General features: G+C 53.6%; 19 protein-coding genes across 30 annotated transcripts; 10 read left to right on the top strand and 9 right to left on the bottom strand.

Moving 5' to 3' along the window:
* Nucleotides 1–120: 120 nt before the first annotated feature.
* On the top strand, nt 121–1,716 carry KVP17_005119 (uncharacterized protein; the record flags this gene model as incomplete). The annotated part of the gene is made up of 1 exon (XM_068514892.1): nt 121–1,716. The coding sequence occupies one exon, from the start codon at nt 121–123 to the stop codon at nt 1,714–1,716; it is 1,596 nt and encodes a 531-aa protein (XP_068379023.1).
* A 52-nt stretch (nt 1,717–1,768) lies between these two features.
* KVP17_005103 (uncharacterized protein) lies at nt 1,769–3,317 on the bottom strand (the record flags this gene model as incomplete). 2 transcript variants are annotated; one of them, XM_068514866.1, is made up of 2 exons in its annotated part: nt 1,769–3,180; nt 3,209–3,317. In XM_068514866.1, the coding sequence occupies 2 exons, from the start codon at nt 3,315–3,317 to the stop codon at nt 1,769–1,771; spliced, it is 1,521 nt and encodes a 506-aa protein (XP_068378997.1). The 2 variants fall into 2 exon arrangements, with proteins under 2 accessions (XP_068378997.1, XP_068378998.1); XM_068514867.1 differs by having other exon boundaries at nt 1,769–3,207; nt 3,246–3,300.
* A 1,145-nt stretch (nt 3,318–4,462) lies between these two features.
* On the top strand, nt 4,463–6,027 carry KVP17_005108 (uncharacterized protein; the record flags this gene model as incomplete). Its single annotated transcript, XM_068514877.1, has 2 exons — nt 4,463–5,140; nt 5,179–6,027. 2 exons carry the CDS (start codon nt 4,463–4,465, stop codon nt 6,025–6,027), a joined length of 1,527 nt encoding a protein of 508 aa, XP_068379008.1.
* A 76-nt stretch (nt 6,028–6,103) lies between these two features.
* KVP17_005105 (uncharacterized protein) lies at nt 6,104–7,219 on the bottom strand (the record flags this gene model as incomplete). The annotated part of the gene is made up of 1 exon (XM_068514871.1): nt 6,104–7,219. The coding sequence occupies one exon, from the start codon at nt 7,217–7,219 to the stop codon at nt 6,104–6,106; it is 1,116 nt and encodes a 371-aa protein (XP_068379002.1).
* Nucleotides 7,220–7,332: 113 nt separating this feature from the next.
* On the top strand, nt 7,333–7,611 carry KVP17_005111 (uncharacterized protein; the record flags this gene model as incomplete). The annotated part of the gene is made up of 1 exon (XM_068514883.1): nt 7,333–7,611. The coding sequence occupies one exon, from the start codon at nt 7,333–7,335 to the stop codon at nt 7,609–7,611; it is 279 nt and encodes a 92-aa protein (XP_068379014.1).
* A 47-nt stretch (nt 7,612–7,658) lies between these two features.
* Nucleotides 7,659–9,069, bottom strand: KVP17_005117 (uncharacterized protein; the record flags this gene model as incomplete). Of its 2 annotated transcripts, none has more annotated exons than XM_068514889.1 (2): nt 7,659–8,470; nt 8,499–9,069. In XM_068514889.1, 2 exons carry the CDS (start codon nt 9,067–9,069, stop codon nt 7,659–7,661), a joined length of 1,383 nt encoding a protein of 460 aa, XP_068379020.1.
* A 657-nt stretch (nt 9,070–9,726) lies between these two features.
* On the bottom strand, nt 9,727–11,527 carry KVP17_005110 (uncharacterized protein; the record flags this gene model as incomplete). 4 transcript variants are annotated; one of them, XM_068514881.1, is made up of 4 exons in its annotated part: nt 9,727–10,415; nt 10,447–10,525; nt 10,552–11,153; nt 11,182–11,527. In XM_068514881.1, 4 exons carry the CDS (start codon nt 11,525–11,527, stop codon nt 9,727–9,729), a joined length of 1,716 nt encoding a protein of 571 aa, XP_068379012.1. The 4 variants fall into 4 exon arrangements, with proteins under 4 accessions (XP_068379012.1, XP_068379013.1, XP_068379010.1 ...); XM_068514882.1 differs by lacking the exons at nt 10,447–10,525; nt 10,552–11,153; nt 11,182–11,527 and having other exon boundaries at nt 9,727–10,308; XM_068514879.1 differs by lacking the exons at nt 9,727–10,415; nt 11,182–11,527 and having other exon boundaries at nt 10,504–10,998.
* A 26-nt stretch (nt 11,528–11,553) lies between these two features.
* Nucleotides 11,554–13,393, bottom strand: KVP17_005107 (uncharacterized protein; the record flags this gene model as incomplete). Of its 3 annotated transcripts, XM_068514875.1 has the most annotated exons (3): nt 11,554–12,517; nt 12,547–12,925; nt 12,955–13,393. In XM_068514875.1, the coding sequence occupies 3 exons, from the start codon at nt 13,391–13,393 to the stop codon at nt 11,554–11,556; spliced, it is 1,782 nt and encodes a 593-aa protein (XP_068379006.1). The 3 variants fall into 3 exon arrangements, with proteins under 3 accessions (XP_068379006.1, XP_068379007.1, XP_068379005.1); XM_068514876.1 differs by lacking the exon at nt 12,955–13,393 and having other exon boundaries at nt 12,547–12,827; XM_068514874.1 differs by lacking the exon at nt 11,554–12,517 and having other exon boundaries at nt 12,866–13,393.
* A 21-nt stretch (nt 13,394–13,414) lies between these two features.
* Nucleotides 13,415–14,434, bottom strand: KVP17_005112 (uncharacterized protein; the record flags this gene model as incomplete). Its single annotated transcript, XM_068514884.1, has 1 exon — nt 13,415–14,434. One exon carries the CDS (start codon nt 14,432–14,434, stop codon nt 13,415–13,417), a length of 1,020 nt encoding a protein of 339 aa, XP_068379015.1.
* Nucleotides 14,435–14,509: 75 nt separating this feature from the next.
* On the top strand, nt 14,510–15,697 carry KVP17_005106 (uncharacterized protein; the record flags this gene model as incomplete). Of its 2 annotated transcripts, XM_068514873.1 has the most annotated exons (2): nt 14,510–15,534; nt 15,566–15,644. In XM_068514873.1, the coding sequence occupies 2 exons, from the start codon at nt 14,510–14,512 to the stop codon at nt 15,642–15,644; spliced, it is 1,104 nt and encodes a 367-aa protein (XP_068379004.1). The 2 variants fall into 2 exon arrangements, with proteins under 2 accessions (XP_068379004.1, XP_068379003.1); XM_068514872.1 differs by having other exon boundaries at nt 14,510–15,697.
* On the bottom strand, nt 15,681–16,298 carry KVP17_005360 (uncharacterized protein; the record flags this gene model as incomplete). Its single annotated transcript, XM_068515171.1, has 1 exon — nt 15,681–16,298. The coding sequence occupies one exon, from the start codon at nt 16,296–16,298 to the stop codon at nt 15,681–15,683; it is 618 nt and encodes a 205-aa protein (XP_068379029.1).
* On the top strand, nt 15,763–15,978 carry KVP17_005116 (uncharacterized protein; the record flags this gene model as incomplete). The annotated part of the gene is made up of 1 exon (XM_068514888.1): nt 15,763–15,978. One exon carries the CDS (start codon nt 15,763–15,765, stop codon nt 15,976–15,978), a length of 216 nt encoding a protein of 71 aa, XP_068379019.1.
* Nucleotides 16,299–16,329: 31 nt separating the features above from the next.
* On the bottom strand, nt 16,330–17,742 carry KVP17_005118 (uncharacterized protein; the record flags this gene model as incomplete). Its single annotated transcript, XM_068514891.1, has 1 exon — nt 16,330–17,742. One exon carries the CDS (start codon nt 17,740–17,742, stop codon nt 16,330–16,332), a length of 1,413 nt encoding a protein of 470 aa, XP_068379022.1.
* Nucleotides 17,743–17,897: 155 nt separating this feature from the next.
* KVP17_005115 (uncharacterized protein) lies at nt 17,898–19,199 on the top strand (the record flags this gene model as incomplete). Its single annotated transcript, XM_068514887.1, has 1 exon — nt 17,898–19,199. The coding sequence occupies one exon, from the start codon at nt 17,898–17,900 to the stop codon at nt 19,197–19,199; it is 1,302 nt and encodes a 433-aa protein (XP_068379018.1).
* Nucleotides 19,200–19,289: 90 nt separating this feature from the next.
* On the top strand, nt 19,290–20,513 carry KVP17_005113 (uncharacterized protein; the record flags this gene model as incomplete). Its single annotated transcript, XM_068514885.1, has 1 exon — nt 19,290–20,513. One exon carries the CDS (start codon nt 19,290–19,292, stop codon nt 20,511–20,513), a length of 1,224 nt encoding a protein of 407 aa, XP_068379016.1.
* Nucleotides 20,514–20,651: 138 nt separating this feature from the next.
* On the top strand, nt 20,652–21,941 carry KVP17_005114 (uncharacterized protein; the record flags this gene model as incomplete). The annotated part of the gene is made up of 1 exon (XM_068514886.1): nt 20,652–21,941. The coding sequence occupies one exon, from the start codon at nt 20,652–20,654 to the stop codon at nt 21,939–21,941; it is 1,290 nt and encodes a 429-aa protein (XP_068379017.1).
* A 218-nt stretch (nt 21,942–22,159) lies between these two features.
* KVP17_005102 (uncharacterized protein) lies at nt 22,160–23,542 on the top strand (the record flags this gene model as incomplete). The annotated part of the gene is made up of 1 exon (XM_068514865.1): nt 22,160–23,542. The coding sequence occupies one exon, from the start codon at nt 22,160–22,162 to the stop codon at nt 23,540–23,542; it is 1,383 nt and encodes a 460-aa protein (XP_068378996.1).
* Nucleotides 23,543–23,678: 136 nt separating this feature from the next.
* Nucleotides 23,679–25,805, top strand: KVP17_005101 (uncharacterized protein; the record flags this gene model as incomplete). 3 transcript variants are annotated; one of them, XM_068514862.1, is made up of 2 exons in its annotated part: nt 23,679–24,965; nt 24,993–25,805. In XM_068514862.1, 2 exons carry the CDS (start codon nt 23,679–23,681, stop codon nt 25,803–25,805), a joined length of 2,100 nt encoding a protein of 699 aa, XP_068378993.1. The 3 variants fall into 3 exon arrangements, with proteins under 3 accessions (XP_068378993.1, XP_068378995.1, XP_068378994.1); XM_068514864.1 differs by lacking the exon at nt 24,993–25,805 and having other exon boundaries at nt 23,679–24,986; XM_068514863.1 differs by lacking the exon at nt 23,679–24,965.
* Nucleotides 25,806–25,832: 27 nt separating this feature from the next.
* KVP17_005122 (uncharacterized protein) lies at nt 25,833–26,375 on the bottom strand (the record flags this gene model as incomplete). Of its 2 annotated transcripts, none has more annotated exons than XM_068514896.1 (1): nt 25,833–26,375. In XM_068514896.1, a coding segment is annotated over one exon (543 nt), but the record flags the coding sequence as incomplete, so codon positions are not given. The 2 variants fall into 2 exon arrangements, with proteins under 2 accessions (XP_068379027.1, XP_068379028.1); XM_068514897.1 differs by having other exon boundaries at nt 25,833–26,276.
* Nucleotides 26,376–26,398: the final 23 nt, after the last annotated feature.

Genomic DNA, 26,398 nt, shown 5'->3' with positions numbered 1-26,398 from the left:
GCGAAGGAGTCGGATTTACCGGCACACGGATGCAACTCGAACCTGTTGCGGGAATCTCGAATACCCTTCCTCCATGTGTGGATCTAACATGCGCATCTAACATGAAAATAATTACACATTATGAAGCTATCCGCCCGCCCAGTCTCTCAGAGAGGCCCTTTGCTCTCTTCGCTGGTATTCAAGAATTTGTCAACGTCGGCTCAGTCTCTACTGAATGCTGACAAGTTCAAAGAAGCTCAGGAGCTCGTTAAAACTAGACTGGCTCTTATTGCTTCCGACAAGAAGGCCACCGGCGGTCCTGCCCCCTCAGCCCCCATGAACCAGCCTCCCACGGCAGCCTTCATGTCGATGTCCGCTGTTGGTCCAGCTCCCCCCATGCGCCAGCTGTCCGCTCCTGGTCCAGCTCCCCCCATGCACCAGCCTCCCATGGCAGCCTCCATGTCGATGTCCGCTGCTGGTCCAGCTCCCCCCGTGCACCAGCATCCCATGGCGGCCTCCATGTCGATGTCCGCTGCTGGCCCAGCTACCTCCACGCCCCGGCCGCTCACATTATTGTCCACCACGCTCTCAGCCTTCCGGCCGGTGTCGGGAGCACCTCGGACAGTTGACCCTCGGATCGCAGCTCCACAGGGGGACAACTTTGTCGGTCAGGGGGCCACCCAGCCCTTCGCAGAGTCGAAGCCAACGTACAAACTGGATCCGACGGCTGCAGACTTCGTGCCCGCCCCCTTGGAGGGCCCGAAAGTCAACCGGACGCCCGTCACCATGGTTCCGCAGCCGTTGGAATCGCCGGTTGAGTCTTCACCTCAAATGCCATTACCTGGACATCATATGGTACATAATCAAGTTTGCCAAACAACTCCTCTCGACATGTCGATTTCCCAGTTGAGCCAACATCAGCCTCAGTCGATGCAGGCGTCTCCACCTGAACCGATGGACCCGACGCAGATGGTATATTCTACTCTATATACCGCCCCTCAAACTCAACTAATGCAAGGGTCCCAACCTCAGATGGAGCAGTTCCACGGGTTCCCACCGCAGATGGTTTCTATGCAGTATACCGCCCCCCCTCATCAAACTCACCTGATGCAGGGGTCCCAACAACCTCAGATGTCCCCACCGCAGATGGTTTCTATTCAACATACCGCCCCCCCTCATCAAACTCACCTGATGCAGGGGTCCCAACCTCAGATGGTGCCGTCTCCCATCGGCCTCTATCATCCTCACGTGACACACCAGTCCCAACCTCATATGGTGTACACCATGCAATACACAGGCCCCACTCATCAACCTCAGCAAATGCAGAGGTTCGCAGCGCAACCGCCCCCACATCAGCCGATTTCTGAAGGAAGTATTGAGCGTGAGATTGCGCAGCCGCCCCCTCCCTTCAACCACGACAACATGGTCGGTCTGATACAAGCGTTCATTCACACCGGAGCCGATGGCGACGCATCCGAAAACCAGTCGGCACAGCAACTCTTCTGCATAGTCCAATCCGCCATAGAGGCCATCGTATGTGGCTTCGAGCCGACTGATAGGATAGAACACCCAGTCGGTAAGATTTTCGGCATGCTGTTGGAGAGTTTTTTGTCTGAGTCGGACCAGACTGAGTGGGTGGAGAGCGAAGACGTCGCGAGACTGTTCGAGATGAAAGTTGCTGAGGCTGTTGAAGTACTTGCAACCCCAGAAGTTGGCATGCTCAAGAAGCTTGTGTAATATCTAGGCGTTTCAATGATTGATTGCCCACAATCCAGCTGAAATCGTTGGATCACTGGTTTCCATTTCGTGATGCTGGGTTAGCTGATATCGCTGAGGGCGTCAGAAAGGTACGAGATTCACTGCGTGACGATGGAGGTTTCGGGTTACTCCGAGGGGTGCGAGGCCACCGGCGCTGCACAACGATATTGGCCGCCGAGTTGGCATCCACAGCCGTAGGGAAGTCGGCCGAGCGATTCTCGTCAGATTCGCTGGCAGAGATGAAATCCGACGTCTCGACAGAGATATCGGCCAGCATTTCACTCCACTGTGTGCTAGACATCGACCACACGGACGGCAGGACGTTTCTCTCGTGTTCCTCGCGCTGAGCTCCAAATGCGTAGGCGTAGCGCAAAAACATAAAAGCCATTCCGAAGATCGTTAAAACGTTGAGTATTACTAACACCAGCAGAATCAGGAGGAATTGCGATAGCCCCGGGCTGATGAAGAAGGCCGACATCTGGACGATCCCACTGGTGAGGTTCAGCGTGGCGGCCAACTTCCCATAAAGGTCATGCACGAAGTACTCAGTCAGGTACACGAACATCGCGTTGACCCAGCATGCGTCTACGAAGGTGTACAGTACGGCAGTGACGGCCAAGCTGGAGATGTTCAGCATATATAGCGCGTCGATGGCAATTGTGATGCTCGACAGAGTTATGAGCACGATCGAGACGTGAGTGATATCCAGAATCCAGTTGAAGGCCAAGACGTAAATTCCTTGGATGCACGTCAACCAGCCCACCAGCTTCACCAGGCTGGCACTGCCTTGGTACTCGAGGACGTTGTTGAAGATGGCGTACTGAATGCTTGTAACTCCGTACCACAAGGCGAAGATGAGAAACTCTATGCGGCACAGGGCCCTGAAGAACACGTATGTGTCCGGTTTGGCCTTCCGGTCTTCCGTAGAGTGGATGCTCCTCGGCATAAGTACGACCGCTCCGATGAGGATTGGGAGGTAGACGAAGACGTCCACGAGCCCCAGGACCAACCCGAACATCTGCGGATGCATCTTGTGGTATAGAAAGTCCAAGAGGGGTGCCACGGTGGTCGCCGTGCTCTGAGCGCATAGAATAATCGCAGTAGTCAGCGCTCGATGCGCCGGCAGGTTTTCTGTAGTCAGCACGAAGGGCATGATCAGGAAGTTTTGAGCTGCCCCAAGAAAGATCTGGCAACAGAATATGGCTGCCTTCGCTCGGGATATGAACAAGATAGCGTGGCTCGTGGCCAATATTGCCACTCCGCAGCCGGCAGTGATCTTCGGGCCAAAGCTGTCCAGCAGAATGCCTGCCACCACGCCAACGATGTTTTCACAAGCCTGGGACACGAGAAAGAGAAGGGAGAAGAGGTCGTGCTGTGCGGAGCACCGGCCTATGGCCCAGTTCCAATCATCTCCACAGGCGTCATCGAACGCGCCAAGATCACCTGAATCTTGGGCATTTTGCTGACTCACTCAGAAAGTAGGTCCAGAACTGCCATCCATAGTGTACGCCTGAGAAGAGCATAGACAGAGAGAAGACGGTAATCTTCAACACTAGGTTGCATTGCTTCTTGTTAACCATGACTCAGCAGAGGATTGGGGCTAATGTGAGCTCTCCTTAATCAACGGCCTGAAGGAAGTGGGGGAGATCGTCAGCTGACAAGTGAATCACGTCTGCTGCAGATGGAAATAGCATATCTATGAAGATTTGGCAGTATCCCGAGAATGCCCCGAGTGAAATGGAGCGCGGAGATGAGGCACGTGTGGGATCACTTTTTACGCACGACTCAGGTTTGACGGAGCGGTCTCCCATTTCAAGCGGTACGATCTCGGAGAACCAACTCCCCAAAAAATACTCCAGTACATGCGCCAGGTGGCTGCTTGCGGAAGCGTGAGTGACCCTGACGCCCTCGCTAGTCTCACACGGACGCACATCTCGAGCCACCTGCAAAAATACCGACTCAAGACACAAAGAAAGGTGAGGAGTCCCGGTTTGACAGCACACAGGACGATGACAGGGTATCGCAACCCGCGAAGCCAGGACTGGATGCGCCGCCGAAGCGACCGCCGATAGAGGTTCGTGGATCGGATTTACAGACGTGCCTTCTGGCATTGGAGTCGCTGTTAAAGAAACGTAAATCGGCAACTCGACACCTCTCACGCATCCGAGACCTCCGCGCCAGGCTGGCGTACCGAGGCACAACGCTGGGCCCTCTGACTCGAGCCCTGATACAAGCCTGTCAACAAAGAGAACAAATGTCAATCTTGGATGAGTGGACTTGCACTCCGGGCTGTCTCACAAATGAAAGACCGCCTACCTGCTGCCATGATCCACAGGAGCATTGAAGGCCGTACCAGCAGAAGGCGCCGAGTTTGGCTTTACACATGGGACACTCCAGACGGCCCTTTGCTTCGCCGGTGAGATCCAGCTGTGTGGAGACTCGTCCATGGACCCACCCGCTCCTTCCAGAACTCTGGGTCTACGAATATCGAGGAGCAGGCTGGCTGCCCTGAGCGGTTACCTTTACGCCTGAAGGTTTTCTGGTCGCTTGTGTGTGGTACGACATTCTCGGATGTGAAGAGCGACGATCGGCAGGAACGACAGCGGGCAATGAAGGTATCAGGGAGCGACGACATTACAAATATATCATTTTGGCGTACCCCCATGTGAGTACGACTTATTGGGGTCACACGTGACTTGGGGTCGTAGTTCGCAGTGCACCTTCGATGCTTCCGATATCACTTCTCCTGTTTGGACAAGCCTTGAGCCACGTAGACTACACCAACAGGGGTAACGACTGGGATGGCACCTGCGCCGTCGGCTCAGCGCAGTCGCCTGTTGTGTTCGAAAAAGACCTCCTTCCCCACTTCGATGACCGACAGGCAGCAACACAGGCGAAGCTCGTGGAACTCAACACCCTCTACCTGAAGGAGAAACGTCAGCACTGGCAATCAGTGGTGCTCGCACAAAAACTGGACCAGGAACGCGAGCAGGCTAACGCCTCCAAAACGGCCTCCCTCAGGAAGCGATTGCTGCAACTCGAAGAACAGGCCCAGAAGCTGCGAGACAAATCCGCGCCCTTTAAGGGGGCTCCCGGTCAAGCGAGCATTCAGCCTCATGAAGCAAAGACCAACCCGGAGCTCCTCAATATCCAGAGCGAGCTTCGTCAAGTGCATCTCGACATTGCTTCGGCACAGGGACAGGATATCTCAAGTACAGTCCTAAAGGCGGTGGACTTTCGAGCGAACTCAGTGCAACCACGCCTATTGAGTGATGCGGAGATCACCACCACCTATCTGACCAGCAATCTGGAGGAGAAGATTCGAATCAACAAGGGTGACTTCGTTTACTCATACTCGCCCATTCAGAGCTTCATTTCTCGTGTTGGTCCGGGCGTGTTCTCGGTAGGTCACTTGCAATGGCACGTCTCATACGCTCCCAGCTCCAGCGACGTGCCAGCGACAAGTGGGGTTTGATGGTGACGACTGCAGATATGCGACTGGCTGAGGCCACCGAAATCCGCGTTCACTCACCGGCAGAGCACGCCTTTCTAAGCGAAGGTAGCCGCCATCCACTTGAATTGCAGATCTGGCACACAGGTAACGACCCTCTCCTTCCGTTCGGCACCAGCAAAGCTGCCCTGCAGTCACTAGCCCAGCTTCGCCACCGAGTCGCGAGCGACGCAACCCTAAGGCGGCAGCTCCGCAGAAATAAGATCGAACTAAACCAGCACGAAAGTCTAGCCGAGCGACTAGGTCTCAGCGTGGAGGCGCCTACAGTGAAGGTGATTTCTCTGTTCTTCGCAGACGCGAGCGCCGTCGACGCATCGTCAGAGGCGGAGGCCATGGTTCCTCCCACAGAGAAACTACTCACCTCTCTCTTGGAGGTCTCGGCGGACGTGATCAACGGTGGAGAAACACGGCTCAACGAGCCTCTCCAGCTGGACGACGTGTTGCTGCTGCTGAGCATGGCCGAAGTAAGCTTTATTCGGTATCGCGGGTCGGACACGACACCACCCTGCGAGGAGGGGGTGGAGTGGCTGGTAGCCGAGAGCCCTTTGCCGATATCCTCCACGACCCTCGTGAAGTTCCTCGGCCTTCTGAGCCAGTTTGGAGCAGTCAATAATGCGAGAGACGTGCAAAACGGGAGGGTAAACCGGCACTCGAGGCTCAACACCGCCGAGGTCCGGTGTTGGTCACTGTTCGAGGCCATCGCCTCAAACACACGTGATCCCAATGAGCGGCGTGGAGGGGTACTGGCCGGCCTATTGACCGCACTCGGTCTTAATTAATATCTCTGCAGCCGTGTGTCGTCTGTGATTAATTTGCTGAAAGCGAATCTCTCCTGTCGTCGGATTGAAATGCCTGTTAATACTCGGAGCTATAAAACGGGTGTTCACGGTCTCCTTCTTCAAATTCGACGGTAGCACCGGACCTTTGTACAACGTGACGAGCGGCGTAGTGAGCAAGGGCCACGCAATCAGCAAGCGCCTTGTCTTGGACCAACCCAGCGAGAAAGCCGCCTACGAAGGCATCGCCAGCACCATTGGTGTCGACGATCATACTTGGATCGAGAGGAACCACTGGGAAAGTTGAAACCTGGTAAAGAGATGTTGACTTCAGCCGCTTCTTGTTGTCGCAGACCACAACGGTCTCTGCGGTCAACCATTTGGATGCTACGATAGTCTCGTCGGATCCTTGAGTGACCACCACGACCCGCGCACGCGCAGCGTTCACCTTAGGGAGCTGAGCTACGCGTCTAGCCACCTCCTGTAGATTGGTGGGGTCCACATGCCCGAGCGCCTCAGCGTGAGTGCGGGCGAAATGGGCCCACTCAGCTTCGTTGCCAAAGATGTAGTCCATGTAGGGAAGCACCTCGAGCATCTGGTCCTTGAAATGCTCCACAATGAACTCAGCACACAGATTTGAGGCGAATACCTTATTATTCTCGGCGCAGTGCTTTCCCAGCGTCACCATTCCCTTAGTGCATACAGTCAGGAAAAATCCGGCAGAGTACACGAATTTGGAATTGGCCACAGCGCCTTGCATCTCCGTGGACTGCAGATGCTCGTACTGGAAGTGGTCTGCCGCGCCCAAGCGAGTGCACAGACTTCTCTCGCCACAGGACGACACAGCGACGCCGCACATGCCCGTCGGGTGCTCAGCATCCCAGTAGTAGTACGACTTGACGCCGCAAGTCTCAAGTAGATCGCGCATGCGTTCTCCTTCCTTGTCCTTCCCTGATGACCCGCTGTAGGCCGTCAAAGGAGAAGGCAGCAAGCCCTGAGCCACCCGGATCGAGTTTTGTGTGGCACCTCCAGGCACATACACCGGCGTTCTGGAAGCCATGTCGTCATAGATTGCCTCCTGGCCCTCGCCCTGGAAGCAGTAGCCGCCCTTCACCAGGTGGTATTTGTCCATGAAAGCCTCGTCGACGCAAACGATCGTATCCAGAAGGGGGTTACCTACGCCTAGCAATGCCATTGACACTCAAATCTGGAAATTACTGCGCATAGTATTGAGGGAAAACATGCGGCGTGCTTCACGCCCCGCCCTGCGCTCTGCGTCTGTGTGCCATCATGAATTTTAGTTTAGCGATGTCCGGAACGCCCAATGGGTACACAGCAGAGTTAGCTGCCATGCACCAGCACCACCCCAAGGACAGGCCTGGCCACTTTGTTCCCCGCGAGTCCTACGTGGAGGAGGTGGCCAAGGAGCTGTCGGTATGGCTGGAGGGTGAAGGTAGGCCACAGGACCCTAGAGAGAGTGTGGAATCGGTGGACACCGTAACATCTCGGAAGAAATCGTATGATTTAGCTGCCCAACCTGGTGAGAAAAGGAAACATTTTTGGAAGTTGTTCCACGCTGGTGAATAACTGGAAGTGACGAAAAACTTCATTGTCAATAAAAAAAGACCTACGGGTCACAAAGGTGTTTTGTGTCTTCGTAATCTCATAAAGAATCGACGCACTCCCTTGTTCGTGCTGTTACTGGGGTTCCGCGTGCGGCAGCCACGCGTAGAATGAAACGCAGGGACCTCTTTGGACGGCGGTGAGTTGTCTTTAGTCAAGCTTTCCGTCGCTGAGAGTAACCTCTCAGGGTGTCGTCCAGTGGACATTCCTCGTTCAGCGCGCCCCGCTGTCGACATACCTGACGGAACAGAAGACTGTCGAGTTCGCGCCGTCATAGCCAGCGTTGGCCCCTTTCGCATTACAATGCCAGAGCTGTATCTGCGAGGACCACCTATAATAGATGGATGTTTATGTGTTGATTCGGAGTCCTGCTCGTGCACCGGGCCAAGGTCTCCGGACTGGAAACGCGTAAGGGGCACTGCCGACTCGAAAGCCTCAAATGTGGAACTTGCGATGGACTTCAGCATCCACAACCGCGGTTTAGGCCGAGGCCGCGTTTCGCTCTTCACATTCGGTTCCGGTGCTGCTTGTGGGACAGGAGCGACGGTTGCAGTAGCACTTTCCGCCTCCTTCATTCTGTTCTCTCTCGCCTTGACAGCAGCACTCAACTGGGTCACCACACTCATCATTGATGGGGGCTCCAGGGCGCTCAGATCGCCCGACGGAGGGAGCCGCAGCACAACCCACTTGTTCACTGCGTCAGGACGGACAAAGCCATGGTTCATCTCTGCCGGGTGCACTGTGACGATGGAGGTTTCTCGCAAGGCGTTGCGGGCGGCGGCTAAGGAGGACAGTTGAAAATAGACACCCCAGGGGCCGAGCTCTGCATCTGACGCCGCTTGGAAGCTCACCTTTGCTGTGGTTCTGGGGCCTGTTACCCGAGACAAAGAACCACTCATCATCATCGAAGTCCTGTACAGACAGCTGAGTCACGCCTAACGTTTGAAGCACGGACAAGCCCAACTCTCGTCGGTCGACCACAGAAAACTCTGATCCCCATGACGGCGTAGGCTCAGATGTCGGGTCGTCCACGTTCACTGGAGTCTTGAATAGATCGTGAGGTGAAGCACCTACGAGTCTTTGGCGAGTCATGTGTGTCGGGTCGCGGTTCAGCATTACAGTCATTACTCGCTCTGAAATTATGGCCTCCACCTTCAAACCGAAAGCTGCCAAACCAGGCTGGACCGCCCGCATTGCAGTGCAGTTCTCAGCCATGTGGGTGCGAATGACCACCAGCTGTCTCAGGTTCAAATGGCACAGCGACGCTTGAACCTCAGAGAGCAATTGAGGCGAGAGGTTCTTCACGCACTGAGAACCATCTATCATACCTTCTACGATTCGTTGCTTCGTGATTTTTGGTCGTCCGTCCATGTATCGAGGCCACGAATCCAGGGGAACCTCCACGTCAGACATGCCATCCATTCGCAGCTCTAAATACCGTATACCAGCCATAATGAGCGCGCAGCGACTGGCAAACACAGTCGCTATCGGCTGAGGCGCAGGACGCCGCACCCAGATCCGATCCTCAAGCAGATGTCGATTAACGGCGGCGCGGCGCGGAGGGGTCACGGAGGGCAAGATTTGCTGATGATGCAACATCTGCGCGCACCTCAGTCTTCTACGGGAGGCAGATTTGACTGGAGATGACTCGACCCGCACGACTCGCTCCTCAAAGCAGGATAGCGCATACTCGTGTTCCCTAACGACGTTTATTGTGTCGTGCGCGTATGCTCTTCTCGGTTGGAAGTCCGCTGAGTTTAGAGAGAACGGGTTGATCGTTTGAATGTGATCGTCCGCAGCACCCGGGTCTACGGATGGGGATGAAGAATTCCACGCTGGACGCAGCATCATCATAGGAACTGGTCATAATTTGGTGTTTGCGGTAACGGCTTCTCTTACGTAGCGGAGGTCTCGGCTGGTCGGAGCCCTGGCTGTGATGCATGCTGGCCCGCTAGACATTTGGAAACAAAAGAGAAGTCGTGACGCTCTACCTTAGATGCGATACGTATCTAACCATAGCTCGTTACTCACAAAACAGCTCTTCACACACCAAAAATAATTGCCATCCTTGTCGCTTGGTTAACGAAAAATACCCTCCTTTCCTGTCAAGTAGCTCTCAAGATCAGACCATCTCAACAATCCGTCCTCAGTGCCGCCAAGCCGACAGAAGTACTGACTAAGCCTTCCACCAGCTTCCCTGCCTCCTGATAGCAGGAGATTGAACTCGTCCAGGTTAATTCCGTTGTCGTTGTCGAAGTCCATGCGGTTAAAAGCCCCCTTGAGACCAGCCAAGTGCTCACGAGCGAACTCGAAGGTCCCAGCCAGAAATTCCGTAAGGCTCAATCGTCCACCTGCACGGATGTCGAGACCGCTAAAAACGCGAGTCGCGACATCATCTGCGACACCTCCCGCTGTCAGCCATTGGCAGAACTCAGCCTGCGATATCTCGCCATTGAAGTTCCTGTTGACTGCAGAAAAAAGTAAGTGCAGCTGATGAACCTGCTTGTCGTTTGCGGATAGGTGATGAGCCATCAAGTTCATCAGCAATATCTTTAGCTGCGACATTTCGGCAACGCCCAACAGGTTTTCTTTGACAAGTTGCGTGAGCTCAGGCAGAGGCGCACCAGTTAAGCCCATATGCTTAAACCAAGGATGCCGCATCGTCACCGCAGCTCCCGGTCGAGTGACTCCGTCCTTGTCAAGAAGCAATTTGAGCAGGTGACGGGCGTGTGATGAGACGTGGTCAAGGTTCCTCAGATCGTATGGGTCTGTAATTCTTTTCAAACCTGAACGACCTACGATTGAGAATGTTCTGTTTGATGTCTTTAGTGGGCCCTGAGAAGGCAAAACGACCAGTCAGCATGTGGTACATAATGCACTATGTTCCATAATCCCTTGGCTTACCCCTACTGCCCAGGTATCACACGTGTGATTGTACTTCTTCGACAGGACCTCGGGAGCCATGAACATCAGCGTGCCTGAAGCACTCAAGCGGCATCTCTCCATAGTCTCGACCAGACCGAAGTCAATGATCTTGACATCGCTGTCAGAATTGTTTCCAACGTACATGATGTTGTCGGGCTTTAGATCCTTATGCACAAAGCCATAGTCTTTGACATAAGCCAAGGCCCTCAGAATCTGAAAGATGACTCTGGCGACGTAGCCCTCCTTCAGGAGCATGCTCTCAGCGTAAAGCTGTTTCACACGCGACCCAAGAGTGTCGCCTTCGCACCACTCGGTAATCAGCCAGGCCGTCGAACATGTCGCGTTACGCATCACATCGTACACCTTCAGCACGTGGGGGTGGTCGAGGGCCTTCAGAGCATTCACCTCTTTCTGAAACACCAGCATTGGCGTAAGGTTCTTCTTGTTTTCCTTCCTAAAATGGTCGTCCTTCGATATGTAAACCTGCTTGCAGACCCTCGCGGCTCCTGTGAATCGGTCTGCGACGAGCCAGACTTCTCCGAATGACCCGGAGCCCAAGCGTTTCTTGAATACATACAGCTCTGATTTGCCAGGACGCCCTCTGCCCACCTTTTAGGCGTTCTTCCGTGACCTCAAACTGCCCAACAAAATTCGCTCTCCTGCTCACTGCTTTCCGGGTGTCGAACGTGTCGTGCAGGAAGTAGATCCATCCGTGGTAGAGGTTCAGACTCTCCGTCATGGACACGTTCCCAGCCCCAGCAAAATCAGCCGCCATCTGCTTCTTTATGTCTTTTGGCAGTTGGAACAGCTTAGCCATATCGTTGATGACTCCGCAAAGTTCTTGTTCTGTGAAGTAGCCTTTCTGAGGTCCATACGGAGCCAAAGCCTGCTGCGCTGAGCTCTTAAACCTTTTCTCATCCTTGACGAGAGCCCCAAGAAGCTTGTTCCTATCCATAAAATACACATAAACCACGTCACCGTTCAGCTGGAGATGTACTCTTCCAATTCCTTCCACTCAATAACCCCATTGTTGTCGACGTCGATCTCCCGAAACATGGCTCGGACCTTATCCTCCGGAATGGAGCGGCCGTGCTGACTGCAACCCATGATCTCCTTGAACTCTTGCAGCTCGATTTTTCCGTTGCCGTCGCGGTCAAACCTCATGAATGCACTCCAGAGATGCTTCAGGTCAATGTCCATCCACGTGTAGCATGCGGCCAAGAACTCCGTGTAGGACACACTGCGGCTATCGTCAATGTCCAGCGTCCGAAGAATCTGCACCACGGACCAAGTCGGAAATCGGCAGTACGTTAATCCCTGGCTCAGCTCCTCTTCGGACAACACCCCGTCCTCGTTGGAGTCCAAATGGTGGAACACTTGAGTGATGTGCTGCACCTGTGAGCTGTGCGGTAACTGATGGGCCATCAAGTTCACCAGAGCAGCCTTCAGCGGAGGAAACTTGGTGAAGATCTCAAGGTTCTGCCTGATAGCAGGAGTCAGATCCCGGCGAAGAGCCGCGCGCTTGCCTAGTCGAAACCGCTCGAACCATTCATGAGCCAGCGCGGTGGGGGCGTCCATCCGTTTCTTCGGATTCTTCACTAGCAATCGTCGTAAGAAGTCCTGTGCCACCGGCGACAGGTGTTCAATTAGACTGTAGTCAGGTTTCGCCTTGCAAATTTTCTTGGCAGTTTCCTCTCTAGTTCGACCAATGAAGGGATGTCGCCATGTAGATATATAGTACATGATGCAGCCCACAGACCAGAGGTCGCACCTCTTGTCATACTCGCCACCAAACACCTCAGGGGCCATGTAGTGAGGTGACCCGGCGACTCGCGTTAAGACTTCATCGGAGCTGGAGAAGTGCTCCGCCAGACCGAAATCGATAATCTTAATCTCGCTTCCAGGGGATTCGTCAATGAAAAGAATGTTCTCTGGTTTTAGGTCTCTGCTTAACTAAAGTAGCCGCATGCTTACTTGTGAACGACCTTGTGGGCGTGGATGTAGTTCACTGCGCTGAGAATTTGGTGCATCATCTCATTTACATAGGCCTCCGTCGGTATTTGGTTGTTCGCGAACATCTTGGCGAAGCGCTTGCCAAACTCATCTCCTCGGCAGTTCTCCATAATGACATAGAACTTGTCATTGTTGTTGTAGATGTCGTATACCTTTAAGACATTCGGATGGTCCAGGAGCTTCAGTGTGTCGATTTCTATACGAATCTGCTTGATGTCCAAGTTGTTGACGTCCTTCCTCATAGTTTTGCACACTCGTACAGCCTGGGATCTTTTCTCCTTCACCAAGTTGGCGACGCCGAACGAGCCTTTCCCAAGCCGCTTTCCAAAGTCATAAAAGTCTGCGTTCGAATTGGCTCAAACCGCCCACTGCGAATATCCTCTCCGTCAAGCTCGAAGTCTCCAACGTGGTTAGCCCGTTCCCAAGGTACAGTTTTGGCGGGGTAGTACTTTGTTTGGATACCGCTCAGCAGTTGGTAGTAAAACTCGAAGAACTCCCTGAATGTCATCTCGTCATTCCCGCGTGTGAAGCCTTTGATGACGTTCTCAACATTTGGATCTTCCACGAAAACTGGGGGAATCTGAAGGTTGATGCAAATTTTCTGCACGGCCTTATAGAGATCCTCCAGCAACAGGACATTGCCGTCCTGAGAGTGCTGCCTAAAGCTAGCCTTGGCGCTCCGTGTTAGTTCTTCGCGGTTGTTCAAGACACGAAGCAGGCGCCGCCTCATCAGACCTGGGGAATGGCTACCTGATTCCAAGGGTAAGGATGGGGCAGGCACGAATTCTTCTCTAGTTGCCCGTACCATAGCGAAATTGTACACTTTTGTTTACTCATTACGATAAGCACTACCCACTAGATGACGTCTAAGCCGGCTGAGCTCTTGTTCTTGAGATGGTCTGGCAGCCACCGCGTCACGCAAGGCAGGAACGTCAGGGACCGAGAAGTCGATGGGGCCGGTAAAAGTGGCCTCCAGCATCCAACTCGCATCCACCTTGGGGAAGAAAACGGCTGAGTGAAGCATCATCAGCCCGCATAGGTTGACAGGGATGTCGTCTGGGATGGACTCCACCAGTGCCAAATGCATATCCTCTAGTGGACAAGCCGAGTAGTCAATGGGTCCGACAAGAAATCTCTGCGGCTTTGAGCGGTCGTAGCTCGTCAGACTTCGGATCGAAGCCAAGTCGTTCACTCTGGTGTCTAGGGCTGCTTTCAGCTCATCTCTATACATGACGTGACCCCGTGCCCGCTCAAACTTCTCTATGGCCTCAGATGGGGACAAATTCAACTTGACAGCGATATACGCAGCACAAAAGTAGCCAGTCCGGTTCAGTCCGTGAGTACAGTGGATTCCGACAGACTCCGAGCCCTGACACATCCCGATCGAATCCAACACGCGAATCATGGAGAGGATTTCATGAAAGGCAGGGAGCATGCCGCCTCCGGCGACGGGCACCCGAAAGACCTTCACCCTCTGTGCTCGTATTTCCGCTGCGTCGTAGTATCTCGTTGTCAGGCACAGGTTGATGATGCTTCCTACCTTTCTGCTTGCCTCCGGCACCTGATTCATGTGCTTGGCCAGATTCGCGACGACGTTGTCGTCGAACCAGGCGTAGTCGTAATCTGTCAAAGTGACTGTACGACCGTCGGAGTCCTCCAAAGTGTTGTCTAACAGTGGGTTGCGGCTTCTCCTCTTGAAACGCTCGACGGTTTCTTGAAAGTGACTTCGGTTCAACGGCACCTTAAAGGGAACTAAAACGGGTACTTCGGCATCTTCTATGATGATGGGCTTGTGACATGCACGATAGAACTCCCATCGATCGGGTACTCGACCACCTATGAATGGCATAAATCGCGATTACAGTTTGCACAGAACACACATCAGCAAGTTCAAGTGCTCCACTAAAAAAACCTGAGATTTCGGATGTTCCCGTTCAGCGACGCAGCTTTCCGAGCCGTGTCGGTGGCGCCTATGTTAGCACGGCCGTCTGTGGAGAGCGACGGCGAAGACCCAAGCTATTGGACGCCTGTGACGTCTTCACCGAAGCCGAAGTGCTCGTTGTTGACAGAGGAGGGGGGGTCTGGCCTGAAGGTGTTGAAGTGGTTGCCCACCAGTGCGTCGTTTTTTTCTGACGAGGTTCACGCGCTTCTGTCTGGTCGTGACGCTGTCTGGGTCTTGAATGCCAAAACTGGTAAACTGGTGCACTCAATGACTGGTCACGTCTACCGTACCCTGGCTCACCCTTCGTTCGACCAGGTCCTGGTGGTACTCACTAACAGCCCGAAACGACGACTGCGTGTTCTGAACCTTCGGACAACAGACACCAAGACGGAGGCCCAAACCTCGGATCTTGACTTGCCCTTCAGCACGGACGCCATACCAGCATTGACTGCTAACAAAGATGGAACCGTTTTGGCTGTTGCAGATTCCAGCGAAACAGTACAGCTGGTTCACTTGGCGATTGTTGGAGATAAACGGAAAGGACCTCTTCAAATATCAATGAGCCTCGGTCTGCAAATTCCGCAGAAGGATGAAGTATATTCGATGTGCGTGGACGAAGCGTACTTGTATCTGGGCTGCTCCAAAGGCTTGGTGAAGGTCTTCGACATTTTCACTGGGGAGCTAACACTCTCATCCGTGGTGCACTCGGCGCCTGTGTTGTGTCTACGGGTCTTTCCCAGTGTAAATCGCGTTGTCACCGCCTCGGCGGACCAGACCATCATGGCCCTCGATCGAGACACTCTGGCTCCCACAGGCTCGATCGGGCGCTTGAGAGGAGACCCCCTCACCTTATCCGGAAGCGGAAACACTCTCGTGTGGGCTATAGAAACCCTACGCCACTCGGAGGCCACGAACTGCGCTATGCACATCGCCAGCGTGGAGCCATTGGCTCTCATCCAGTCCATACAAGCTCCTGGCGAGATTACAATGCTTGCGGCTACAGCAACGTCAGTAAGATCGCCTCTTATCACAATACAGTGCATGGTATCCTTCGACAATTCTTCTGACACGGGATCACAGTTTCCGCCAGTGCACAAGCGGAGTATACCGGGTGTAGGGTTCGCCCAACTAATGTCCGACGCTGAAGGTGTGCTCAAGCTTGCGAGCTGAATGCAGAGTCCAAACGATACCCACGCTGCCCGTTCACTAAGAGAGACACCTGAACGTTCAGTCTCATGGCCTCGTTGTTGGCTCTTGCGGGCAACTCACTGATGATTAGGACTGGTTGTGCCCAGTTGGGGCTTAGGTTTGAACCTGTGAGGTTCGAAGGCGGCTCGTTTACGGTACCTGCTGATACTCTCGCGCTGCTCAGCGGCGACGGCGGAGTTAGTTCAGACACGTTGTCAGAGGGAGGGCACTCCGTTGTGGTAGTTGAACGCGTGGAGTCGTAGTCGCCTGGCACCAGAAACTCGCCCAAGGGGGAGGGTGACGAGAATGAGGACACGTTCACAGGTCGCCCTGAAAACACACGGGACGGACCCTCTTCGGAGAAATGTGAAAGCAGTGTACGCTCGTATCGCCTCTCTCGAACGCTTTGGGTCCTTCGGTCAGATAGGCTGCTGAGTGCCTGCCGCATACGCCCCTGCAACTCCCTCAGCCACTCTCGCTCCCTCTCCCGAAACTCGGGCAGCGATCCATCATAGGCCGGGTTGCCCCTCGCCTCTCGCTGTGCCTCAACAGCCCCTACCAGTTCTCTCTCGGTTTGGCGCATCTTTGAAATGCAAAATATCAATGATGGGGGGTCATACTGTGTTGGTCTCTAGACTGCCCAGCAGCTCTTGTTGCTGGAGGAGCATCTTCTCCCGGTAGAATCTCAGGTCATCGGCTTGGCCATTGTCCTGAAAGGTCGACCATTGACACGACGGTACTGACCGCACTATTTGACCGCGTCGCAGATCCACAAGAATCGCAGGACCGTCGCCTTCGTGGAGCAAGGCATTCTCGTCGTCCTCAGTACTGGTGGGAACACAGAGCATCAATTGCACCAGTCGTGAGTCGTCCTCCAGATTGAGGAGCGAGCGCATTTCCTCTACAGTTGAATGGCTGCGGGTCTTGAAGAATTGTGAGATAAACTGACGCCGCTTAACCTGGATGATGGCGTCCTTCTCTGGAGCGAAGGCGCACCCAGGAGTGTTGAGAAACTGGCACAGCTCTGCAATGGAGCCTTCGTCAAAATGTCGACGCAGCGTCTTTGCGTCCTCTAGTTGCCCAGCGTAGGCTTTGGACTCGGTGCTTTCAAACGGAGATAGCTTGGATTGCCCGAGGATGCTCATAACTACCAACTTCTTGAATGTGCTCACCGCCAAGGCATGAAGTCCGGCTGCCTGGTAGCATTGAATCGCGCGATAGTGCTCGGCAAGCGCACCCTCGTAGTTGCCCAAGGAGACGTGGATTGTGGCAGTGCTAGCGTGGACGACAGCCTGGGTTCGAGGGTCATTGAGCGTCCACTTAAGCTTCTTGATGCGGTTGAGCGTGCTGCGCATTCTGGCGACTTGCCCAGACTTCTCTGCGAAGCGTAGATTGAGCGTGCAGACCTCCAGCACCAGAGAGTCGAAAGAGAATCCGGCTTCTTCTGGGTCCACGGTGTCTATGTAGTCAAACAGCTCCTTGATCGTCGAATTGAACTTAACCTCGCAGCCCACCTCCAGGTACAACTCCAGAAGCTTCACGAGTATAATTGACCGCGCATTCTGGATCTCGGACACGCGCGCTAGGCACTCCTCAAAGCATTGAATCAACAAGCTAATATCGGTCCTATCGAGAGCCGAGAACGACGCTATGGCCTCAGATGTGACTTGTTGCATTGTGGAGGCGACAACAGAGAACCCTAGGGACTGCAGTCGGTCTAAGAGAACCTTGACCATACAGGTCAATTCTGATATCAGATGGAGTCTAGCTGCCAGTAGGCACGTCTCCAACGCCGCTTGAAACAGCAGACGGAACGTCTTGTCATTCACACCCTCCGGAGACGACAGAGCAACCTCCTTGAAGATGCTCAGAGCCGCATGCGGATCCTCGCGCCTCAAGTCTTCGGCGTCACACATGAGACCCTCCACGCGTATGTAGGCCGCCTGCTGTGGGTCGTCGGGAGTGAGGGTCTCCTCCTCCTCGAAGTCGTACTCGAACTCAAAGTCGTCTTCCCACTCATCTCCCATAAGCGCAATTAACGTTTCAGATTTAGCGGGTTATTTTTGTTTTGGACAGACTGCTTCCCAGAGTCGCACATGAGTGTGCTGATCCAACCGTTGAACATTGTATCGCTGGATGCGGGGTGACGAAGTTATTGTCATAATACCCTTGTTTAGAGTTGATGACGTCATCCGGCTCGTCACTAACGCCCACTAGTAGTGTCGCAAGTGGAGGAAGCTTTGAGCGGGAGCTCGCAAACGCACGGACTCCCGGGTGGGTGCTTCCCGTTGCCGCGGCACTGATCGTGATCACCGGAACTTGTAATACCCTCGGCGTGAAGTGGCAGAACAAGCAGTGCGTGCCCTCATGCAGCAGTTTTGTGGAGATCCCCAGCGTCGGAGTTCAGTGCGGCGATGCTGACGATGGGCTTCCCTTTTACCCATTGGATTACGATTGCAGGCCTCGGTATTTCGAGGCTCCCTGGTGGCAGACTGTTCTAATGTACTTCGGAGAGCTCCTTTGTTTGTTCGTGTGGTTGATTGACATGCGGATTAAGAAGCGGAAAGGCCTCAAGGTTGGAACCTTTGACTTCCCAAACTCGAGTGAGTCTTTCAGTAAGCCTGAGTCCCCGTACTACTTGTGGTTGGTCCCGACGGCCATCGACTTCGTATCATCAGCAATGATTAACTACGCTTCCGTCCTCGCTTTCGCTTCCACCGTCCAGATGCTCAGGAACTTCAATGTGATCATTACCGCGTTCCTCTCCCTGGTCGTGGTGAGAGTGGCTCTCCGCGTTTACCAGTGGACTGGAGTCGTGGTCATCTCCATTGGGTTGGCCATCACTGGCATCTTCGCAGTCGCCAACCCCGAAGAAGACAACAACGCCACCGAAATGCAATGGTTAGGTCTAGTGTTCTCTCTGGTTGGTACTATACTTAGCGCGTTCCAATTCGTTTTTGAGGAACGTCTGTTTAGGAGCTACTACATCTCTCCTCTCAAGGCCATCGGACTGCAGGGAATATTTGGGCTGATCATCGGAGCTGTTATACTAACCATAGCGCAGTTCACTGGTCTTGAGGACACGAAGCTCACTTTCTATCAGATTAGCCAGTCCGGTGCGCTGGTAGGAGGTAACGTTCTGTTCACATGCTCAGTAGCGATCTTCAATGGAGCGGGGCTGACCACGTCCAAATTGGGGTCCGGCCTTCTTCGAACTGTAATTATCACACTTCGATCGGTAACGGTTTGGTTACTGGAGTTGTGCTTCTCGTGGGTCACTTTCGACTGGCTACAATTTATCTCCCTGATCCTGCTGATAATTGGGACCTTCCTATACAATGACATCTGGTTCAAGATGGGCAGCTGCCAGGCTAAATGGGAGAGGCCACTCGTCTGCTGCAAGTTTCTTAGAAACCCCGACCTTATATTGGTCGACGATTTCGCCAACGCGGAGGAGGAGGAGACATCTGAGATGTCTGTATGAATGTCAATACGCGATGTTTGTTCATGAAGTATCCGTTCTGACGTGCGTGTTAAACCAACCAAAAATCTGATCACAAAATAATGCAGAACCATGTTCGACTTGGTGTCTAACCGAGGGGACTCTGCCCTCTCCTTGTTCGTGCAAGATCCTAAACAAACCCTTGGGAGGGATGTTCGCCCCTGGCTCGTTCCATTTGCATCAACGTTAGTCATTTTGACGGGAACCTTGACGTCACTGCTGCTAGGAGCTCAAGTTAAGGAGTGCATACCAACTTGCGCCGACTTTGTGCCCATTTCTGGTGTCGGAGTCAGATGTGGCGATGACGACTTCGGCCAGCCATTTTACCCTGTTGACTACCAATGCAGACCAGCCATCTTCGATGACCCCTGGTGTTCTACGGTACTCATGCACATCAGTGAGCTCATGTGCTTGGTGGTATGGGAAGTTCGAAAACGCACCGCGTTCTGCGAGGAGGACAGCGATTTCTGGGTGCGCAAGGTGGCCCGGCGCCCTAATGTGCTGTGGTGGATTGTTCCAACTCTCCTCGACGTGTGCAGCAGCGTGTGTTACTTCCATGCAATACAGCTTGTGCCGAGCTCCACGGTCAACATTGTGGGCAGCTTCGACATCGCACTGACTGCGATGATCTCTGCCATCTGTCTACGGAAAGCGCTGCTGGTTCATGAATGGATTGGCGTCGTACTAATCTGCCTGGGCCTAGTCTTCACATCTGAGGGCGCAACGGAATTTACTGGGCCCGCGATGGTTTACGCCGTACTGACAATTGCATTCGAGGCGTGCCTCTACAACTCCATTGAACACTTGCTCAGCTGTTACTCGATTTCTCCTTGGAAAGCTGTCGGTCTCCAGGGGGCTTATGGCCTGGTTGTCGCCGTTCCTGCGCTTGCGATAGCCCACTTCACTCACAGGATTAACTTTTCTGTGACTCTGTACCAAATGGGTCACTCATGGGTCGTTGTTGTGAGTTCAGTGGTTCTCATCGTTACGATTGCCGCCTTCAATGTGGCGTTGCAGACGTGCATCAAGCACAGCGGCTGCGTGCAATGCGTCGTCGTTTTGGCGCTTCGTTCGGTTTGGAATTGGTTGCTCGAGGTCGGTCTGGGATGGGTGCAGTTCAGAGTTAGAGTTATGATTGCTCTGTCCTTCGTGGTACTCGGATCTTTTGTTTATAACAACGTTTGGATCAACACGAGGGGATACGAGTTCTGGATGCGACCAGTCACTTGTAAGAAGCTTTGCTGTGGACGGCTACGTGAAGACCCTGTTGCGGATCCGGAAGCCGTATCATCCTAGATCCCAAGTTGTGTTCAACGAAAACTCCAGTCTCAGAGAGGAGTCGAACCCGATCGCCAAGTGTTTTTACAGTGAGCTGCTACAAATATGCGGGGCATGAGTCGGAAACGGCGTAATACAGACAATCTATCAAATTCTATGTCCTCAAGCTCTTCTGAATCCAGTAGATATTCTTCTTCTACGGATAGCTTCGAGCGCGAAATCGCGAACACCCAGACTCCCAAGTGGGTTTTGCCTCTGGCCGCTTCCCTTATTTTGATAACGGGAACGTGTAACACTCTTCTGTCGAAGTGGCAGAACAAGCAGTGTGTGCCTTCCTGCTCAGGCTTTGTGGAGATCCCCAGCATCGGAATCCAATGTGGTAGCGATTCGAATGGCGACCTTTTCTATCCCAAGGACTACGAATGCAAGCCTTTGTATTTCGAAGGGCCGTGGTGGCAAACCGTCATCATGTACTTCGGTGAGCTTCTTTGTCTTTTCGTTTGGTTGGTGGATAGGAAACTGAAGAACAGGAAAGGACTTAAGATTGGTTCTTTTGACTTCCCGAATTCTAGCGCCTCGTTCAACAAGCCGGAATCTCCCTTCTACTGGTGGATTATTCCGACTGCCATCGACTTCTGCGCTTCAGCGATGATCAACTACGCGTTCGTCCTCGCATTTGCCTCCACCGTCCAGATGCTCAGGAACTTCAATGTAATTATTACCGCGTTTCTCTCCTTGGCCGTCGTACGACAGGCTCTTCGAGTTTACCAGTGGACTGGAGTCCTGGTCATCTCCATTGGGTTGGCCATTACTGGGATCTACGCAGTCGCCAACCCTGAAGAAGACAACAACGCCACCGAAATGCAATGGTTAGGTCTGGTATTCGCGCTGGTGGGAACTGCTCTCACCTCGTTCCAATTCGTTTTTGAGGAACGTCTGTTTAGGAGCTACTACATCTCTCCTCTCAAGGCCATCGGACTGCAGGGAATATTTGGGCTGATCATCGGAGCCGTGGTTCTGATTGTGGCTCAGTTCACTGGTCTTGAGGACACGAAGCTCAGTCTCTACCAGACGGGTCAGTCAAGTATACTGTTAGTCTCTAACATCCTTTTTACGCTATCAGTCGCAATTTTTAACGGCTCGGGTCTCACCACTTCGAAACTCGGATCGGGACTACTTCGGACGATTGTAATTACTCTACGGTCTGTAACCATCTGGTTGTTCGAGCTCTCGGTGAATTGGGTTGACTTCGACTGGCTCCAATTGGTCTCCTTAATCATTCTCATCGTCGGCACCTTCATCTATAACAACATTTGGTTCAATATGGGAGGCTGCCAGGATAAATGGGTCAAGCCACTCGTATGCTGTAAGTTTCTGAAGAACCCCGATGAAGGTTTGTTCGACGACGAATTCGCTAACGCGGAAGAGGAGGATACCTCCGTATGAATTATGGCATCCGGGGCCGTGTAACTCTCGTTTTGGCCCCCTCGTTTCGGCCCCATCGTTTGGTCAATTGTTAATGATTCAACTTATGTCGACTTGTGTGTCCACAAACCCAGTCTCTCTCTGTAGGGTTAGCATCTGTGGATCGTAAAGCGTGCTGGCAACCAGCATCCGTTTTCCTTTTTCGGCGAGTATCCGACTTCAAAACGCATTATTAGTGGATGGGGATGCCCTCGATTCGTGTCTTCTGGGTCGCGATCGGAGTGACGGGTCTTGTGCTGCTGATGCTGAACGCGCAAAAGCTCTCTCTTTTGAAACCTCGATCCTCCTTGCGGAATTTCGGTAGGTCACATGCGAGTCAAGGAGTGGACAGAGAAATTCTAGGCCGAATTCCCTTCTACCTTTACCCCCTATCCGATTTCGCTGAGGTCAACGCCAAGTGCGACATCCCCGTTGGGTCGACTTACCGGTTTACCCATAGGAATGACACGTTGCCTGTGCTATTCTACGAAAAGTTACAGAATCACAAGTGGCGAGTGGAAAACCCTGATGACGCGGCTCTCTTCGTGCCACCCATCAACGTGGACATGGCAGTAGGAGGTGGGTGCGGCAATGTGCAGGGCTACCTGAGTGCTGTGAAGACCGTGCTAGAGGGCCTGAAGCCGTTCAAGGAGAAGAAGAGCCATCTGACGCTGATGGGTACCGCAAAGGCTATAGCCCGAATGCGAAATGACAGGCACTCGTACATGCGCTTCCTGAACAAGTTCATCATAGGCTCCTCGAACTGGAAACGATTAGATCTAGGGAAGGAGTACTGCTCTTTCAAAATTCCATTCTTACCAGACAAGATTCCGAACAATGCTCTAGACGAGAGAGATCTCCAAAAGCAGGCAGCAGAACAGTATGCCAACAGAGAATCAGTCGCAGCAATGATCGCGAGGGCTACAGATATCAGAGAGGCGACGGCTGATCGGCGGTTTGTCGTGGAGGTAATGTCCAAAATGAAGAGCAAAAGTTACCTCTACTTCTTTGGACCGGAGAGACCGAAAGAGCAGGAAAGTTGGTTTGAGGATTTTGACATGCCGAGATGCGACGAAACCCTGTCTGGGTGCAGCTTGCGACTCCCAGAGCACGCGGATAGTGACCTCGAGAGCACCAAACGCTGGAAACAGCTGTCAGACAGCAGGTTCAACTTGCAGTTCGCCCACGACGTGTACGGGTCTCAGAAGCTCGAGAACGCCGCGCTTGTGGGTACATTCAATGTCATTCTCGATGACTCCGCGTTGGACTTCGTGATGCCTTTCCCCTGTCTGCTGCCATGGACCCAAATGACGTACTACATGAACAAGTCTGCCTTCATAAAGAACCCGTCTGCATTGCTAACGGAGGCTATTAATGGGGACCAAGCGAATTTCGCTGGTCGCCTGCGATTGTACCAAGACCACATAGCCGATATTCTATGGGTCCACCCTGCTTCGCGTGTTCCAGAGAATGCCCTTTTGACAGCGGCTCGTCGGTGTGTCCCAGAGGCCCACCTGAACGAGCAGCGGCTCACGAAGTTCGACTACCAATGCACGTCATCTGTTTATTCGCAGTCAGGTTAACAGAGTCTATTTCTAGATAACGAGTTGTATGCATGCCAAAAAAAGTCGCGACGCTTCGTCGCCGGTACCATCACAAGACGCGGTAAACTCCCAGCTGAATCGAGGCCGCTCTGTGTGCCTCATAAGATGCACTCTCATGGAGGGTCTATCTGTGGCTGGATGGCGACCGATTTGGATCAGACCCTTCGTGTCGCCTGTACCAGGCCACGTGCCGGGCACTACTGATCTCTCCCGCGCGATGACGCTCGGCCCTGCTAAGAGGCAGCGCAGAGGCTACAGCCGGGCAGGGCCAGTCACATGCAAGAGTCCCGATATGGAGCCGACGGAGGCGCCACCGCCCGTGCCCCTCATTCTCTGGGAAGCCGACGAAAACTCGCCGCCAGACTCAAAAAACGTTGAAGTCGACGACATGCTGACACGGTGGCTCCGTGAACACCAGAGACAAGGTGTCAGCTTCATCTTTGATTGCCTCATGGGGCAGAGAGACTTCGCTGGAGAAGGCTGCATTCTGGCAGACGACATGGGACTCGGAAAGACACTGCAATCAATAGCTGTGATGTGGACGCTGCTAAACAGCAACATCGACGGCAAACCCCCAGCGGTTCGCCGAGCAGTGATAATCTGTCCAGCATCGCTGGTTAAGAATTGGGCGTCTGAGATACAGAAGTGGCTGTGTGGGCGCTGTGTTTGTACGGCTGTGGCTGAGGCTCAGAAGGACAAAGTGGTAGCTGCCTTCGCTGGATTCGCGTATGATCGCCGTTCCAAGGTGCTGATTGCTTCCTACGAGACGTTTCGGCTTCATTGCGGAATCCTCGATGGCTTCCCAATAGATATGATCATCTGTGACGAGGCACACAGACTTAAGAATGACCGAACCAAAACAGCCCAGTCCATTATGGCGTTGCCCGCCCGGAAGCGTTTGCTACTGTCGGGCACTCCAATACAAAACGACCTGGACGAGTTCTACTCTTTGGTGTCACTCTGCAACCCAGCCGTTCTTGGAACGGCAGCGGTCTTCAGGAAGCGATTCGCTGGGCCGATCATACGTGGGCGAGACCCGTCAGCCACGAAGCGGGAGGTTGAAATCGGATCTTCCCGGCTGCTGGAGCTCTCACAAATTACGAACCTGTTCATTCTCCGAAGGTCCAACGCACTACTCGCTAAAGTGCTACCTCCAAAGCTGACACTCTGTGTGTTCTGCCCTTTGACTGCGGGACAAAGAGATATCTATAAGGCCCTTCTGCGAAGTAAAACAGCTGAGGTTGAACAGTGCAAGACGGGCGTTGTGCTCGGGCTGATTCAGAGCATGATGAAGCTGTGCAATCACCCGGCTCTTCTCAAGTCGTCAGGGCTGAAACCAGACGTCGCTGCGAAGGTTGCGGGTTACCTCAACCAAGACAGTGCAGAGACCCAGGGTAAACGTGTGAGCTCGTCACGTTCCTGACACCAGATGCGAGGTGACGCCGTGAACCCGGCACTTTCAGGAAAGTTCAGTCTGTTGACTAACCTCCTGCGAGCTATCCGGGACATCAAGGATAGAGTGGTGATCATCAGCAATTTCACCCAGACCCTGGACATCATCGGCAACTACTGCCGCCTGCAGGGTTACCCAGCAGTGCGTCTCGACGGCTCTGTGGGAATCAAGAGGCGTCACGATCTTGTCACGAAGTTCAACGACCCGCTCAGCCTCTCGTTTGTGTTCCTCCTCTCCTCCAAGGCAGGTGGCTGCGGCATCAACTTAATAGGCGCGAACCGACTTGTAATGTTCGACCCGGATTGGAACCCCGCCAACGATAAACAGGCGTTGGCGCGCATTTGGAGAGATGGACAGAGAAAAACATGCTACGTGTACAGACTATTCGCTACGGGCACAATAGAGGAGCGCGTGCTCCAGCGACAGATGAACAAATCTGGACTGGGTCAGATGCTCGTCACGGAGGTCGGACACGAGGCCGGTCTGAAGGACTCTCTGTCAGCAGAAGCCCTTCGAGAGCTGTTCACCTTGCAAGACGACGCCGTTTCCACTACCCACGAAGCGTTGAAGTGTACTCGGTGTACCGAGAACTATTGCGACCAGATGCCGCATGGAGCTTTCGATGAGGAAGACCTCAGCGCCTGGAGTCACCACTGGGAACCGTCAACGGTGGAAGACAGCTGCCTTCGACAGGCAGCGACGAACGAAGGCAACAGCGAGCTTCCGTCAAGTTTGTGCAGCTTTTGCATAACATCCAAGATCGAGTTTGTTGAGACTACCGAGCCGTAGGCGACAGCTATCGCTGAGGCTCCGCATTCACACTGTTGTCGGTTCTGACAGACCAGTTAGCAACTGGGAGACCTCCTGGGGGTCGTTCACGTAGAACCCAGCGTGACTGGGCTTCCGGCCTACGGTGACGGTGACCACGTAGGGAGGAGGGCAGTCCACGCCTGGGCGGTATCGGGGCGCGCTCTCGTGAGCGATGGAGCTCAACAGACGCGTGTGGGGAAAGCTTTTGGTTCGGCTGTTAGATGACGTGGGAAGCGTCTGCCTCATGAGTCGTTCGAGAGTGTTGTCTGCTTGTTCTTGTCCCGTGTATTGTAACGGCTTGTCAACAGGAGCCAACTTAGGAGTGCCTTCTGCATGGATGAACTTCTGCATGAATTTCGTGACGGAGGCGAACATGTCTTCGTCGGAGCGGTCATCGCCAATACAGAGCACGAAATCCGGAATCTTACCCTGTTCCACCAGCATCTGCATTACACATTCGCACGCCGTGCCCTTATTAACGCCCTCAAGCCTGGCCTCCACATAGCCCTTGCCAGCCACGACCTCCACCGGGTAGTCGACAAGGAAGTCCTGGAGGTGTCCGGCCAATCCCC

This window comes from the organism of the source record quoted next (assembly GCF_019968985.1).
Source record: "MAG: Porospora cf. gigantea B chromosome Unknown PgB_NODE_125_length_36143_cov_127.927, whole genome shotgun sequence".
In the NCBI taxonomy this organism is placed as follows: Eukaryota; Apicomplexa; class Conoidasida; order Eugregarinorida; family Porosporidae; genus Porospora; species Porospora cf. gigantea B.
The sequence above is the reverse complement of the archived record's forward strand: the minus strand, read 5'-3'. Positions and strand labels throughout refer to the sequence as shown.